The sequence below is a fragment of the Lineus longissimus genome, chromosome 13 (genome assembly GCF_910592395.1).
Source record: "Lineus longissimus chromosome 13, tnLinLong1.2, whole genome shotgun sequence".
Taxonomy (NCBI): Eukaryota; Metazoa; Nemertea; class Pilidiophora; order Heteronemertea; family Lineidae; genus Lineus; species Lineus longissimus.
This window is the reverse complement of record NC_088320.1, coordinates 9,175,438-9,193,613: the sequence shown is the minus strand read 5'-3', so window position 1 is coordinate 9,193,613 and position 18,176 is coordinate 9,175,438. Positions and strand designations below refer to the sequence as shown.

At 41.2% G+C, this 18,176-nt stretch overlaps 1 protein-coding gene and 1 long non-coding RNA gene across 2 annotated transcripts; both read left to right on the top strand.

Annotated features, from left to right (window-relative positions):
* Nucleotides 1–3,665: 3,665 nt before the first annotated feature.
* LOC135498388 (uncharacterized protein K02A2.6-like) lies at nt 3,666–4,958 on the top strand. The gene has a single exon (XM_064788645.1). The coding sequence runs from the start codon at nt 3,666–3,668 to the stop codon at nt 4,956–4,958; it is 1,293 nt and encodes a 430-aa protein (XP_064644715.1).
* A 9,956-nt stretch (nt 4,959–14,914) lies between these two features.
* On the top strand, nt 14,915–15,582 carry LOC135497574 (uncharacterized). The gene is made up of 3 exons (XR_010448938.1): nt 14,915–15,001; nt 15,125–15,205; nt 15,433–15,582. It is a non-coding gene; the product is annotated as an uncharacterized LOC135497574 (long non-coding RNA).
* The last annotated feature ends 2,594 nt before the right edge of the window (nt 15,583–18,176 follow it).

Genomic DNA, 18,176 nt, shown 5'->3' with positions numbered 1-18,176 from the left:
TACGACTGGTTGGTCGTGTGCTTATTTTGTCTCACATTAAAGTTGCGTTGGATTGGATATCGGTGTTGCTTTGTCGTTGTGTTCTACCCTAACTGGCGGAGGGCATCATCAAGCTTGACTTGGGAGCGTGTGAAAGTTGGGCAGAAAATGACGATAACCAAATTATGAAATGCTCTCAGTCAGGAAATAGGGGAAGACATAAGCCATGGTACATTGGTTCAATTGTGTATACCCAGGAACAAACGGTTTCGCTTAAGTTCAAGGTACCATGGGGCTGCAAACATAATTTCAAAATGGGCCCGAAAGGGATTTGAAGTAAAGATTATTGTCGATGATAGGTACTCAAATGCCCTGTACAGATCTTTTGATGTTCTCTAGGGAACTGATAACTCAGAAATATTCAATCTGAACAGAGATGATGCAGCTGCATTCAGAATGAATACTCTGTCCTCAGGTAACAAATTCAAAACCCTGATGGAGACTGGTAGTGAAGATCTAGCAACTAGAACTGACTTCACGACTCGTGATGAATGTCAGCTTCAGGTGACTACTTGTTACTTCGGTGGGTCAGCGACCACACAGGAGGATTATGCAGGCACTAGCATTATACCCGTGGCGCAGGCAGGTTTAAATGGGCTATATCTTGAATAGATTGAATTGCAATAAAAATCTAATGCAATATCAAAGGAGCAATATTGAAGAGGCAAATTAAACAAACCATTTGTCCACAAACTCGGACCTAGCTGTGGCGTGCTGTATGTGTGCATAAAAAGTGTATCAATTGGTCCGATAGAGATGATGAGGCAATGTCAATATGCCTCGTTCCTTAGTCAGCAATATGCCCCTTTTTATACAGAGAAGAAGGAGAACTCAGATAGGCCTTCACATGTCGGCTTCCAAATGTCTCGGGCAAGGCACTTCGTCGACAGGCAAGCTAGAAGTTCAGCATCGTGAGCAGCTCCTTGATAAGGCCATGTCAGGTTCAGCGTGCCTCTTCAGATACATCAAGTATTGAAAGCTGTGGTGAGCACATAAACAGACCATGGTAACCTTCATTTGAAAATTCCTTCATAATCAAGGGCTAGCTCTGACTAAAACAGCACCCATAAACAATAGACCATCAATTTGACCCCAGCTCCTAACTGCGGGAAAACCCAAGTCCAGCAACCAAAGTACCAAAAATACATTTTTGTCTACATTTGAACTGCACACATGCGCTTGTTTACAATTTCATTTCCCGCGAAATCGTGGATTGAGAATAACATTAACCTGGGTTCAGCAGGTCAGCAGGTATACCGGCTGTTCCAATCATCCCCCACAGCCAGCTGTTCAAAAGGTAATGTTATTCACCCCAGAGGGAGTGCAGATAATTGATTAAGCCCCTGCATAATTTAACAGCAATAAGTGGTAAGGAGAATTGACAGTGTCCGATTAAAAATCCCTCATTACTGCTCCACTGAAGTAAATTTTTGAACAAAACCAAGACGTTGCATCAGGGTAAGGTGTCACCACAATTCATGCAAAATTTCAAGGCAATCCAACGCCTCTAAGTGTGACTTTATTCGTCCCCCTTCCAGTATTATTATATAGATTGTTCGAGCTACAAGATTGACCCCTAAAACGCCTTCTCAGCATGCTGCTGACCTTAGGATGCTGGTGGATCAACCTGTGTTTAGTGATGTCTTCAATAAGAATGGGCGGCCTCGCCGCATTGATGCCATAAGAGTAGACGGAGGGGGGGATGAAAATCCGGATTTCATAGAGCAGCAATTCATCTGGGCCGAATGGCACATCGAGATGTGCAAACTGGCTACTTTTGTCTTCACAAGGTTCAGTGGAGGAAGTTACCTCAACAAAGTGGAGCATCTCAATGGCCAGCTCACTAGAGCACATGCCAATCTATTCATCCCTTCTACACTCCTTGGCCCAAACAAAGATCCCCAAAGTGGAGAAATTAGCGAGGATCGTATCGCAGCAAATCTGAATGCTGCTGTTAATGTTTACATCGAACGTGTGAACAACACAAACTTCAAAAGAGGCACCATCAAGCTTTTCAAAGCTTCTGCTGGTGGTCAGTTTGAAGAGAGACGCTCGATTCTCTTGGAGTACCTGAGGGCAAATCCACAAAAAAAATGGAGTTGCACCAGAAACACAGCAACAACGAACAGACATCTTCTTGGTTGGCTCATTTTGATGACGTTCTGACTGTCCAGAAAGCCCACCAGGTGGCAAGTTGCAAGTATGTGTTTGCCCTCATTTGCTGTTTCTCAGATGATTGCTTGCACCCATTTTGCAAAGCCAATGTAGGATCCAATCGCAGAGATTTCAGGTGGTTCGAAGGGGGACCACCCATTGACTTCTTGCCATGGCCATCTGTTGACTGTGCTCGAGATCCTGACACTTGTTCTGATTGCAGTGAATGTGTTGGCCGTTTTCACTGCTATGATTCACTTCTGGATTTGTATAACAAGGGTGTCCATGTTGGGCAACACTTGCCCTCCGAGGTCATTGGTGATGTGTTTGAATTGAGAAAGAGGGAGGCTAATGAGAAACGCAAGATTGATCCTAGTGTTGACATAGAGCCCCTGGCACCTGCTGAATTGGCAGACTTGGCCCGTTGTCTCTGTATTAGTGAAGACAGGGTGAATTTCTATTTCAATCACCTTTGTGATGTTCATCGAACTCGTCGCAGGGGAGCACAAAAGGCTGCTAAGACCAAAGCTAGCAAGAAATAAACCTAGTCCATGTTGTCATTCAAGTCCTCATTCTTCTCATTCTCCAGGATCACGATGGAGTGATTATTGGGATGGATGATATTCTAGTATTTGGTGCAACCCAAGAGGAGCATGACGAGCGATTGAAAAAAGTTCTGGCGACGATTGAAAAATCTGGGTTAAAATTGAACAAAACGAAGTGCAAAATTGGGGAAAAAAACATTGACTTTGTAGGACATTTCTTTAGTTGCGCCGGTGTTAGTCCTTCAGCTGCGAAGGTAGAAGCGATCAAAGACCTGAAACCTCCTACATCTGTATCTGAATTGAAGCGGGTCCTAGGTATGATGAATTACCTGTGCAGATTTGTACCCCAAATGTCTACAACCGCCAAACCCATGTCAGATCTTCTCAAGAAAGATGTCGAATGGATTTAGGACCAAACCAGCAGAAGTCGTTCGATACTGTAAAAGCAAAAGTGTGTAATGCACCAGTTCTTGGTTACTATGACCCTACAAAGCCGATGATCATGAGTGCAGACGCGAGCAGTTACGGACTAGGTGGTGTACTCCTTCAAGACCATGGGGATGGACTCATACCGATCGCATTTGCATCGAGAACGCTAAACGATGCTGTAAAAACGTTATGCCCAGATCAAAAAGGAGGCCCTGGGAACAGTATGGGCATGTGAATTTTTTGGCAGTATTTGTATGGACTCGAAAGTTTCATAGCATTAACTGATCACAAGACACTCGTACCATTGATGAATGATCGAAATCAAGACAGACCCCACTCCATCAGAATGATGAGACTCAACGCCAATGTCGTACATGTGCCGGGAAAAGTTTGGTAGTCGCAGATGCCTTATCCCGTAATCCTGTCCGAAAAAAGAGCCAAGATGAGTCAGCAGAGGAGTAAGCCAATGACATTAGTGCCCATGTAGCCGCAGTTGAAATGAATTGGAATGTATCCGTGAACAAGCTGGCGACCATCGAGCAAGCCACTGCCGAGGATGACGTGTTAAGCCGAGCTATGCGCTATACACTCAATGGATGGCCCGACGTGAGAGCAGTACCAGTCGAGCCAAAGGCATTTCACGAGGCTAGAAATCACCTGTCAGTGAAAGAAGGTTTGCTGATCTACGATAGCCTTATCGCGATTCCTGTGACTTTACGTACAGAAATGCTAACCCGTATCTATGACGGTCATATGGGGATAATGAAGAGTCGCGAACGTGCCAAATCATGTATTAGGTGGCCGGGTATCAGTCAAGATATAAAGACTAGAATCGAACATTGTACATATTGCCGGGAGCGCCGCCCTGCCCAAGTTAAAGAACCGCTAATCTGTATTGAATTGCCAGATCAGCCATGGGAACGTGTAGCCACAGATTTGTGTTCACTGAAAGCCCGAGAATACCTAGTAGTATCGGACTATTTCTCACGCTATATCGAAATTGCGCATCTGAGAAAATCCATGACAAGCCAACTCGTTATTGGAAAACTGAAGTCCATATTTGCACGATGGGGCATCCCATTGCAACTCGTATCAGACAATGGATTGCAGTTCGATTCTTCTGAATTTGCCGCATTCGCCACAAAGTATGGATTCGACCACATCATGTCAAGTCCCACACACGCACAATCAAATGGCGAAGTTGATTCTGCCGTTAAAACCGCCAAAAGGATTCTAGAGCAAAAGGATCCTGCAAGAGGACTCCTAGCCTATAGATATACTCCTATAGCAACTACCGGGTATAGCCCAGCTGAACTCTTGGTTGGCCGTAAATTGCGGACAACACTGCCGATTTTACCCAACCAGACAAACCCTGAACTTCAAGCGTACAAACAGGCGAGAGAAACTGATTGTGCGACCAAGTCCGCTAGTGAACGCCATTATAACACTAGATTTGGTTGCAAACCACTCCCGGAGTTAAGCCCAGGTGAACCGGTTAGGATCAAAACAGATGCTGAGAAACGCTGGACTAAGCCAGCAACTGTCGTAAAGAAGTGCGAGATCGTGCCCAGATCAAACATTGTAGAGACAGAATCTGGAACAACACTGAGACGCAATCAACGACACCTGCAGCAGTTACCGACACCAGTCGCAACACCAGATCCAAGCCCAGCCGAGACTCCACCGGAACCAGCAACGATTACGCCGAATACCGCTCTCACGCAGACTAAAACTCCTATTGTTAGACGTTCAGGACGCTCAATAAAACCCGTTGAAAAACCCAATTTGTAAATTTCACTTTAACCAAAACTTGAGCCAAAATTTGAATTCTACTATCTAGTACTAATCACAAGAGGGGAACAGTGTAGTGGCTAGAATAATGTTCCTACTCATGGGTTATGGGTTGGCCACCTCATAGCCTACGGTTTTGGTTTTTTTGATTTAGTGATTTTGAAATAACTTTTAGAATTTAAATTGAGATTATTAGTTCGAGTTAAAGTTCATAATTAGAAAAGTATTTGGGACAATTTTATTTGGACTATTTGGACTATCTAGTGTTCGGACGCATTTGGTCGCTAGTAGGCGCTTTTTAGTTGGTCGGTTGTTGTCGCTGCTAAAACAACAACTACCTCACGGCGTGGATGGAACGTCACGGCGTTGCTGGAAATGGGCACGAAGTGACGAGGACGAAAGTTTTTGTAATGAATGAATATTGAGTTTATTAAATGATATAATCTACAGAATGCCGAGTTATATCCCATTACGTCGAAACATCTAGCTTGTTGTCAAGCTAAGTGCTGAAAATGCTTATGGACGATAATATAAAGTGATCGGTATCTGGGATACTGGACACGCTGACTAAAGATCTTTCTGTCAGCTTAAAAGGGGAGATGTTATGATAATGCCATTGTTATCATTGCATCAGCTGATTGTCACTATGATATGACAAAGCAGAATAGACTATTTTATGATCTGACCAGTAATTGTCTATTATATCAACAAAGTCCATTGTGGCAGATGGAGTAGGACTGGTGAATAAGAGGCCCAATTTAGACTGAGAGTTGGTGTTTTTGGACATGTTTTGTCTGAAATTATATGCTTGAAACATGAATGTTTCCAACTTTGCATTGTAGTTTTCACCTTCACCTATTGATTTCATGTTAAAATCGCCCATAACAATGTATTGTTCATTCGGTTCATATGATGAAAGGCAGTCTTGTAGACCATACACAAGATTCTGGAACGAAGATGATGGCGTTGCACATATCAATGACATGGATGACTACTTCACCACTACTAAGATCAGTCAATAGGCAATACACTTTACCTACCATATCATGCATTATACATTACTTCTTAGGCTATGTCAATCATTAACGACCCTTTCAGCACCTATTTTCACCTCTTCAACCTAGAAATCAATCACTAGAGTGTGGAAGGAGATTTCAAAGTCATTAATTACTTCTACTGCCATGACTTGAGATCACGACAAAATATCGAGCTTCAAGAATGTTGAAAAACACAGAAATTTCTGCGATTTCCCCAGTTCACTGAAAGCAGACATGCTTATTTTGCACTCTAGTGTATCGGAATGAAACCAGATGGCATGGTCGTCCTGATCAGTGCATTTATAGTCACTGGGCTGTTTTTGGTTTTAGCCATCTGGTGGCCAAACGAAATATCAAATCGGACCGAAATTTGGTGCCCATGGGTTATTCACTAGGAGGTACAATTGTACCAAGTTTTAAGTCAAAAGCTTCATTAGTTGCAAAATGTGCCAATATCGGCCAATTTACGCTATTTGACTTCTGCGACCTTGAAATATTATTATTATTATACAGAATTTATTATTATACAGAATTTAAAATATAAAATACAGGTCAAATCAAAAACCTGTATGATATGTTATGTATCTTTATTAGATGTACCTATGATAAAAATTTGGCAATGATCCAGCCATGCATTAAGGAGATACAGCACTTTTGTGTTTATGGTTTTAGCCACCTGGTGGCCAAATCAGGAATCAGACCGGACTGAAATTTGGTCACCCAGGTTTCATTACATGGGGAAACATGTGTACCAAGTTTCGGGTCAATAGCTCCAGTAGTAATGAAATGTGCCCTGCTGACGGACGGACGACGGACGACGGACACCATGCCAAAGCAAAGCTCACCTCTGAGAGAGGTGAGCTAAAAACAACATAGGCCATAAAGACTTCCAAAAGTTCGCCAAATTCACGCATTTTGAAGATTTTCTCCAAAATCAAGAAAACTCCCCCAAAATTCACGATACAATCTTTTTCAAATAATTTTCTGCTGAAATATGCAGAACAATATTATCCTTCAGGTCAATACTGTTTTTTTCTATCAGGGGCACTGGTAAATGTTCAGGACTTATTTCAATCACCAAAACTGACATTTGACTGAGTCACAGAATATGCTAATTAGATCACATTAGCAATTTTTTTCTTCAGACTTTTAAAGTTTAGTTAGTTGCGTATATGTTCCGATTAGTTATTTGATGTGATCTCTTTTAGTTTTTGAGAACTAGCCCATTTAAAATGAAATGGCCAGGGCCATTGTGCTCACCTCATGTGGAGGAAAGATGGATAAAGAGCATGGTCTTGTGTCATGTAGTGTTAGGTTTGATGTAGGTCCAAGCAATTACAATTTCCCCAAAATGGCCAATTTACAGTACATTCGACCTCTGTGACCTTGAAAAGTAGGTCAAATCAAAGAAGACCCGGGTGACACATTGAATGGTTGTTAGAATTAGATGTACCTATGATATAAAATTGGTGCCAATCGGGCAAGTCATTAACTAGGAATAATGGCATTTTGAAGAATTTAGGATTTGGCCCCCTCCCTGGAGGCCAAACGGCAAATCAGATCGCACCAAACTTCGGTACCTGAGATCACCTGACCAAGGGGTACATGTGTACTTAATTTGTGATCAATAGTAATTGCAGTTAAGAAACGTGCCATAGTTACGGCCGGACGGCGAATTTAGGCCATTTGACCTCTGTGACCTTGACAAGAAGGTCAAATTAAAAACCTGTGTGACATATACTGTATGGTGGTTAGATGTACCCATGATATCAAATTGGTGGCAATCGGGCAGGAAGTTAAGGAATAATCACATTTTTAAGGTTTTTGGATTTTGCCCCCTGGTGGTCAAGTGGTGAATCATATTGGACCAAACTTCGGTCCCTGAGATCACCTGACTAAGGGGTAAATGTGTACCAAATTTGGTATCAATAGTCATTGCAGTTTAGAAACGTGCCATCGTTACATCCTAACGGCCAATTTACACCATTTGACCTCTGTGACCTTGAAAAGGAGGTCAAATCAAAAACCCGGAGGATATATGATGCACCTTTGCTAGAAGTACCTACCATATTTTTTTCAAAATTTCCCGACTACTATTAAGGGAGATATTGCATATTTTCACTTTTAACGTTTGGCCCCCTGGTGGCCAAACCATGAAACGAATCGGACCGAAACTTGGTCTCCCAGGTGTCATTACATAAGGGTACATGTGTACCAAGTTTCAACTCAATAGCTCTAACAGTTACGAAACGTGCCCTACTAACGGACGACGGACGACGACGACGACGACGACGACGACGGACGACGGACGCCACGGTATGGGATAAGCTCACCTCTGCTAAGAGGTGAGCTAAAAAGGTCCTGAAAAGGCCAAAATTTGGCTCCGTCCCTAGGTGAACATAACTGCCTAAAGGGTTAATGTGCTCAAGATGAAATCAGTTCCCAAAATCCTTACGCTTCACAGCTACACCTGCAGCCAAAAAGTAGAGTTGATGGACGAGGTAGAATATATGAAAATAAATACATCAACCTCGAATCCAAGTGGCCAACTCATGCTATCTCATGTAACAATGTGTAATGAATTGTAAACCAGGGTCGTGAATGACCAGTTAACAAACTTGTCTTAAAACATACACGTTTTTATCCGCTTAGGCCAGAAATAAGCAGAGTTCAAGGAATGATCTAAATATGAAAGAAAACAAACATACCTGGTGAATCAAACGATCTCTGTCCCTGTTAGTTTGTTATTTTCCTGCCAGCTGCTGTCAAAGTGCTGATATATTCTCAGTTCAAAATTCATTTGAAATCTCGCGGCTGAGATCACAGAAATCGAAAAACTGCTTATTTCTCCAAGTAATGATGTCTCAATGGGCCAAATTTTTGGGGTAGAATAGAATTTCCCTAGTTTAGAACCTTCTAGCTCAAATAGAAACAAAACATGCCTACCGATGATTTAGCAAACTTTGCTCTGCGACCTTCAAAAGTAGTTCAGATCAAAAACCCCTATGACATTATGATATATGCTTGCTAGGAGTTCCTACCAAAACAATTTCATGAAAATCCGACCAAAATCGCGGGTCCTTATTCCATGTTTTATGTTTTCGCATTACGCCCCCTGGTTGCCAAAATCAAAATAATTTTAGAGCAAAATTTGGTGTGAATCACCCAAGTGGCCAAGGGTACATGTGTACTAAGTTTTAAGTCCTGAACCCAAGCAGTTACGAAACGTGCCGCACTAACATACGCCACAAGAGGACGACGACGACAATGGACGCCATGTCATCGCATAAGCTCACGAGGTGAGCCAAAAATGGCACAAATACTAGGCTCAGAGGTTTCATAGTGCATGTTCGTAAGAAATATGGGCATCTTATATGCCTATTGCGTAATCCTAATTGGGTCTCCTTATGGACTGAGCAAATCGCTGGAATTCATGAGACTGGATGATTAGCCAATGGGCATTGATGTTACGAGACTGTAAGGGAATTTTCTGTTACCGAATGAGAATGCTCAACCTATAACACTTTGACTACATAAGAGTGTAGCTGATATTTATACACTTCATTCCTAAACTTCATTTCTCCTATGGTTTAATGGCATACATATTTGACCTGCATGTGAATAAATAACAAACAAAACGCTTAAATGCAAAATTCTTTGTAAACGTACGATAAAATATCAGGTTAAATAAGCTAACTAAGAATACGACTATTTAAACTTCATTTGTGCTGATTAGGAACAATTTATAACAAGAGGCCCAAGGGCCTGGCGCTCAGCTGAAATATATGAACATGGAAAGTACCCGATAGATCTCTTTCAACCTCAGTTTTGTCAATATATCAGGCAAACATACCAAAGTAAAAAGACTTTTAAATGGTGACAAATATGCCACTTATTAGTCAAATCTAAGTGCCTGAGCCAGGCTGACCTTGAAAAGTAGGTCAAATAGAAAGCCCATGTGATATCATGTAAAGGAGACTTATTGTACACCAACCATAAAATTCATGTCACTCTGGATACAGCAAAGGCTTTAAAATAGAAAAAAAAAACCAAGATGGCCGCCCACCAAATTATTCAAAAAAGTAAAGAAAATGTATTTACAAGTGAAAAAAGTAAAAATTAAAAAAAAAAAAAATTGACCCGAAGTGGGATTGGAACCCACAACCTTCAGAGTCATACAAGAGCGGGAAATTCAAATCAAGCTTAAACTAGGTCAACACAGATTTTGGCTCAGTAACGCCAACTGGTAGTATCAATCAAAACTACTCTTAGTAGTTTCAAGACCTACATGCATGCGGTCCTTTTCAACTTTATTTCGAGCTTCTATCTGCTTGAATAAAGCGCCAAAAAATTGTTTTGTGATTTAGGCTTTTTGCCCCCTGGTGGCCAAACTGTTAATCCTGCCGGACCCACACTTGGTCTATTCAGGAGTCCTGAAGGGTCTAAATGGCTTATAGGGAAAATCTATCGCCTATCCGCCATAGTTTTGAAACGTGCCTGTTTAACGGACAGACAGACAGACAGACAGACGGACATTCATTCTACCATTTACTCATATGAATAGCTCAGCCTGTCAGCTGAGCTAAAAATGTTATTCAGACTACAGCGCCCTTTGCAGCTAATTGATTAACTATCGGCACCTCTTTATGGTTGGCAGCCGGCCAAGTTGCCGGTTCAAAACTCCCAGAAATCTCACCACTTGCCGAAGAGGTTAGGGTGAGGAATGAGGCCGGTCTACTGCATCTGGAGTTTGATATGGGTAGGCTGTGAATTCTACTGCCCTCCAGAGGGAAAAAAGGACCCATCAAAAAAGAAGTCTTACAACAAAATATCAAAGCATACCTTTAACTGAATCCACCCAATTGTCATATTCGACGTTTCTGTAGATAACAGGATCCAAAGCTTTGGCTACCCTGTATGGGAAAGGAGGATGGGGTGGGAGGTCTTTGCGAGGACTCCATCGGTTTCTGACATCAGTATTCCCACCATAAATGAAGCTTTTAAGGGGAAGGATTGCAAAGAGATGAAAGAAGATGTCTTAAAATCACATTTCGCATTTCACATTTTCGCTATTCAAGCTTATCCACAGCAACCTTAATATAAAACTGCCAGGGGCCATTGTGCTCACCATATAGATCTTTGGTGGTTAGGAATTCATCATGGTTAAGAAACATGCTTAACGTATAATACAGGGTGGTCCAGAAAAAACGACCAGACACTTTGACTACCAAGGGGTTAAAACCATTGATACCAGTGAATGGGAAAGCATTCTAGAAGACGATTGATACGAAGATCGACCGATTCCATCCTGCAGTGTTTCTTGTAGAGACATTTTGGGAAGCATGGTTGGAGTCCTTTGGCCTGGTTAAATGCAGAAAAACAGAACGGCGTATTTACACCAATTGACCTCGATGACCATGAAAAGTAGGTCAAATCAAAACCTGTCGAATATGTGATGCCTTGCTCGGAGAACCCACCATTCCATAATCACTGAAAAACAAGTCACTAATAGAACAGCCAAGGGCCATTATGCTTACTGTATAGATATTTGGTGGTTAGGAATTCAATCTGTGTTAAGAAACATGCTAAATATATAGTATACAAGTCAAAACAAAGTCGTTATGACATGAGGTGTATGGTTGCTTGGAGTACCTACCATAAAACTATCATCAAAAACAAATAACTAATAAGCGAGATATTGCACTTTTTACCTTTTTTAGTCTTGGCCCCCTGGTGGACAAGTCAATTGTGCACCAAATTTCAAGTTCATAGCTTTAGCGGTTAAGAAACGTGCCATAGTTCACTTAAACTAACAATTTACGCCATTTGACCTCTGTGACCTTGAAAATTAGGTCAAATCAAAAACCTGTGTAATATTTAATGTATCCTTGCTAGGAGATTCTATCATAAAATCTTTATCGAAAACGAGTCACTCGTAAGAGAGAAATCACACTTTGAAGGGTTCCACTTCTGGCCCCCTGGTGGCCAAGTTACGACATATAGACCGGACTGAAATTCATTTTCAGAGGTCACCTAAGCTAAAGGGTCCCGAGTAAAAAATTTCAAGTTCATAGCTATAGTGGTTAAGAAACAGGCCACTGTTTCTGAAGCAGGATAAAGACAAAGACGACGACGACGGACGACGACACAGCGGTGTTGTATAGACTTCCCTACGGTGAGCGATTGCTCAGCTGACATTTTGTCCATACCTGATATAATAGCAGTTTGATAAACAAGATGGTGGCCAAACTACGAGTGCAATGTGCAAAAAGCAACCCCATCGGAGGCATTTGGATGTAAAAGTAACATGATCATAAGGTTGATTGCACTACATGTAGCTGAAACATTGCTAAAGCACCTACAGTATCTATTAATCTTAAAAGCTAAGATCTAAAACAGCCGAACACTCCTATTTGCTCAGAATGATGCACCTGTAACAGAAATTCAAAATGATCAATCAGATTACTGATGAGTCATTTTTCAGACTTCACCTCTTTGAGTCATCATCATACCCAAAAGATCCAAGATGATGGTTAGAAAGTCCCAAATTCCATGGCATGTACAATCACCTCCCCTTGTTCAATACAAAACAACCTGCCACAGTCTATGCATTGCTTGCACGGGTAATGATACCCAGAACAAGCCATCAAAGGCATTTTCAAAATAACAAGGTACCAGCAGAGAGCAGAATTGACAATTATGCCGGGTCTAAAACGCAGTAAGGTGTCCTAAATATTTGTGTGGACAAAACAGGTTGTCCTAAATACATGTGCCCAGGCGGACTTGACAATGAGGTTTCACATAATATCAAGGTGGACTTGGCAATGAGCTACAATGGAGCAGGGTGTTCTACTTATCAAGCTGACCTTGACCTTGATAATTAGGCAACATCGTTCCGGGTGCCCTAAAAACCCCACATGTACTTAAAGGACCATTTGCACCGCCTATTCCACACATGTAGTTTCCATCATCAAATTGCACAAAATGAAAAGGCCAGGAGCCATTGTGCTCACCGTATAGATATTTGGTGGTAAAAAATTGGTTAGGAAACATGTTACATGTATATACAGGGGTGTGCAAAAATATTAGAACACCCCATAAAGTTCCCTATTGTATGCAACATTCTGTACTATTCTTTGCCGGACTGCCTAACCTTAGGCTTTACTTACTAACTTTAAGATAAACATGTGGGCCCATATTCATAAAGGATGTTTACACACTGATTAGCTTAGACATGTCTATCTTCTAAACAGTGTTTAAAACAGGCTTGTCCATGACTGCATAAATACCCGTTTATCGCATTTCATGAAGGGCGATGATCGGCCAATTATACGTCCGTGTCTAACTCAATGATTAGGCCCTGTTTTTCTCAATCTGGTAAACAAAGGCTCATGTAATCTGAACACGTAACAGGTCGAACAATAGACCAGCATTGCCAGTGTGGACCGGAGTGGCATAAGGCTTTCAAGATTCTACACACGTCACTCATTTCCAAAATGTCGAAGAAACGAGCAGACAATTTTTCCCTTGAGCAACGTTCGGGATTAATTGAATGTATCAAAAAGAGGATGAAAGTGATAGAAGACAAACGAACCGATACGACTGCCAACCAAAAGAAGCAGACCGCTTGGGAGGCTATCGCGAAGGAGATGGCGGCTCTTTTCCCTGAAAGGGCAAAAACACCATCGAAGGATTTGAAGTATTTGTGGTGACGGATGAAAACAAAAGCCAAGAATACAGCTCGGGCCGTCAAGGTTGACATCATCGAAACAGGAGGAGGTGAAGCCGTGACAGGGGAGCTTTCAGATGACACAGCTGTTTCAGCTAAGCCTAAACATGACATCGAAATAAACCATTCTGCCTACTAGCCTGCTGCCCAACGATTGGTCCATGCGAAAAGCCTGTTAACCGCTATGTAAACATTGTCGCCAATACACATCTCACACATTATCACAATACCCATTCAGCCAAAGGGTTAATGCATTGGCATCGTTCAAACATCAGCGCGCTTCTGTACACGTGCTCGAATTAGATACGACGGTTTTCATTGGCTCATAAGTTGTGTCACATGACCATTCACCCGGCTTGAAAATTTCATGAAATTTGGACCAAAATTAACGAAACAGTGACGATTTCCATGTTTTTTATCGATTTTTCGACAAGTTACAGATTTCGGAATTCTTCAAGACTAGATAGCTGGGTAGGCATAATATCATATATCATAAATACCCCGGCTGTTTTGCATAACTCATTTCAATTTCGTACAGAATCGTGCGTTTATTCTGCAATTTCTCAAACTTTGATCTGCTCAAATTCAAAATGGCCGACTTGCAGACGGAGATTGAGATGGGGTGCCAAGTTCATCGTACAACATCGAATTCCCTTGATCGTTATTTAGCAAAACGAGTTACTTCCAGTATTCATTTAAATCTTTACTTTTAAAATATATATCTATTTTATGTTAGTTTGCTGTCTATTCATGCAGAAAATGCATTTGAAAAACAAATGTCTAAAAATAGTTGAGTTTTGAAGTTCGATGGTCGGGTCTATTTTGGTGAAAGGGGTACAGCATGGGTAATAGTACAATAATAACTCATGATCGTGCTTATGAACAAGCCATGAGTTAGCATATACCAAAGTTTATGTTGAAAATATCTTTACAGATGTAATTGATAAATATAGTCTTAAGAATTCGCCAAATATAGAAAAGTTCTTGGTATATTATCCGCCTGTTAGCAAAATGAACTCGCCCATTGACCCACATTCCAGTTTGTTGTGGTATTTTTGTACAGGGTGATGCCAAAACAGTGCCTTTTGTTGACTGGTAAACATTCCTTCAGTTACTAAAATGCCTTTTTCTTTAATTTCAGCTGGTTGCATGGTGTGTACTGCAGATAACTTCTCGACTTAATCCGGCTGATGTGATGCTTCAGTTGATTCGAGACGCTACATGTGTATAGGCCCAGTACGTCGACATCATTGATCCGGCAGTGAACAAGATAAGTGGTAAGTTAAGCTATGTTTCCCTTCATCTATGTATTCACAAACAGATGATTGAAATCATTATACTGTATTCCCGTAGGCTTTGTATGCATGTATTCTATTCTAATAAATTACTCTTTATTTCAGGTTCAGCCTCCAAGATGTGTCACCAGAAATGCAACCGACATTATAGACAGGCGTGATTACTACTCTGATTTTGGACTGATGGTAAGTTCCAAGGCTATTTTGATTGCAATTAAATATTATTTGAATCTACATTGAAATAAAAGTGGACATCTGTAGGATATTCCTTTCTTTCTCTAGATTCAACACTGGTTAGTGTCAGAATTGAATTAGAATAGAAGCCGTGTCTGTTAGAGCCACCCCCAGTTACCCCCCCCCCCTCCCCCATTTAGCCACTGCCATTATGTTTACACTCGCCTTTACAATTCCAGGTATACTCGTCTTCAAAATGGACCTGACTAGGAATGATGATGGTGACTTCCCTCCTCAGAAAAAAGCTCGGTTGGATTCGAAAGTTGGTGCAGGCGGTCATTAGCGATATTTCGGTCGTAAACGCAAGAAGTCCAAGAAATCCACTGACAAATCAGGAAAATGTATATTCAATGTCGGCGACACGTGTTTGTTCAGATTGGACTCAAACGTTGATCTTGGAACCGTTCTTAGTCAAGTTTATGAACATCATTTCCAAATTGAGGACTATACAGGAACAGTGCGCACCTTCATTTGTCTGTCACTTTGATTAAAAGAAAGTTAAAGTTCAAACTTCTATAGCAAGGAATATGAAGATGTGAACTTTGTATTATTATTTTTTGAATGTATGAGTCTATTGAATGTAAATTAAATGCATATTGTGAATAATTAATAATAATAATATTGTGTACATTGAAATCATGACTTTTAATTTTTGTGTACTGGTACTGCCTCGATATGTTGTCCTCTGTGACTGTTGTCTCATCTCTCGGAATAACAAGACCCCAAGCTGGATGAGACACCTACATCCCCTGCATATAAAAGATAGGTTGTGACATAATGTCCTCTGTGACTGTTGTCTCATCTCTCTTAATAACAAGGCCTCAAGCGGGATGAGACAACTACATCCCTTGCCTATGATAATAAAGGTTGTAACATATAATGTCCTCTGTGACTGTTGTCTCATCTCTCGGAATAACAAGGCCTCAAGCTGGATGAGACAACTACATCCCTTGTCTATGATAATAAAGGTTGTGACATGTCCTTGGTGACTGTTGTCTCAACTTCACTCCCGGAATTACAAGACCCCAAGCTGGATGAGACACCCGTTGTCCTGCCTATGATATCATAGGTTGTGACCTGTCGATTTTTGCAACTAACTGTCTCATCTTGGTAGGCCTACAATAGGACACATTTGTCCTGCCTATATATACTATAGGTTAAGACCTGTTCTTTGCGACTATTTGTCTCATTTGTGTACAACAGGGCACCAATCTTTCATACCACAACATAAGTAATGGGCATGGCATTTTCAAATGACGACCATTCTTCACAACGAATAACGAAGTAGGCCCTTTTAAAATGCCTTTTATTTGTCTTTGCCTGAGTGCAAACCTAATCTAATCACAGCCATACAAAGCTATGTTATATGCAGAATATTAAAATGCTTTTTACAGAAGAATTGGTATCTGGGCTGAAACATAATAGAGGTGCAAACAATCATCAATATTTTTACAGAAAAACTCCATCAAAGTCATCTTTTATACACTACACAGTGCAGGCCCTAGCGGTAGGTGATAAAGTATGGAATTAGTGAAACCTTGGAAACACTGATAAACCTTGGAAACACTCCTTAAAATGAAATAATGCCATTCGAACCTAACGTGGTTACGAATCAACATTTGGAGCTTATTCTTACATGATCAGATCGGAATCTTATGGTAATTTAGAAATCTGTCGCATATCCGATTCAATAGTCTATATTTTAGAACAACCCAGTTGTACCTCGCCTCCAGTGTACAGTACTGATCTCCCAAATATGGGAAGACACGCCCACCACACACCCATAATATGGACCAATAGCGCTCCGCTTATAAATACGCCACCACCACGCGGGGCCTATTTGAACTACGGATCGGTCTGTTCATACAGTGCGATACAGAGAAAATTGACTACATCATGCAGTACCGATGCCCGTAAATGAAATGCAAGTCCCTCCAGGAATCTAGGTCCTGTCCTTTTTGCTGATATTTTATAACAAACGATGAATAAAAGAAGCTTAGTCATGTATGTTTATTACCGAAGTTTGCGGATGAAAATTTCCTTCGCCGTGAGCGATTTCTTACATCTTCCAGTACGCATCGAGGGATGCAGAGATCTTTGTGACGTCACCAGTTCTAAGCTTTTTTTTTATTCACGTGTGTGTTTGTCCTATGATCTCGTGCATCTAGTACCGAGCATAATACTTTATCGTCTATGGAATACAAAACAATCATAAAAACTAATTTTTGCTTCCATTGAAGAGAAATAAAATATTTTAACGACCACAGCGCATTGCCAATTGATGACGTCATCCTCCACATTAAAAATGTTGGCTTCTGAACTAACTGGCAAATTGCTATCAATAAAGTCAGCTGGGACGAGACTGTCAGTTGGGAGGGTATAAATCGTGGAAGGAACGCACCCGATTTCCCGCGCTATTTGCACAGTGATTCCATGGTTTACATTGAATATTACAAGGTTTATCAGTGTTTCCAAGGTTTCACTAATTCCATACTTTATCAACTACCGGCCCAAGCCTATCCAAGATGGCAGCCTGAATATAATACACAAAGCTTGGTTCAGGTCAAGTTGGTTCTAATAAACGCATGCAATCTTAATTACTACTAACACAATTAAGGGGCATACATGGGTGGATTCAGGCCTTTTATGTAATCCTTAAGCGGTTGGGGTGAGGAACTGGGTTGTTTATTGGGGTAGCAATTAACACCTTCATGCCAGCACCTCCCTAAAAAGCGGCGTCTGGTGCCGTCTGATTAAACTTGCGTTTCTATTCTCGCTGAAACAGCTGTGATGAAACGCAGGCAATTCTCAATATCATCATCGGGGAGTTGAAACAGATCCACAATGAGTGGGATGACGACGGACCGTTCCTTCGGACGGGTCTGAACCAAACCAGCAAATTTCAGATGATTCGGAGGTCACT

Coding starts and splice junctions, on each gene's coding strand:
- LOC135498388 (XM_064788645.1), top strand. CDS start 3,666: ATGAATTGGAATGTATCCGTGAACAAGCTGGCGACCATCGAGCAAGCC.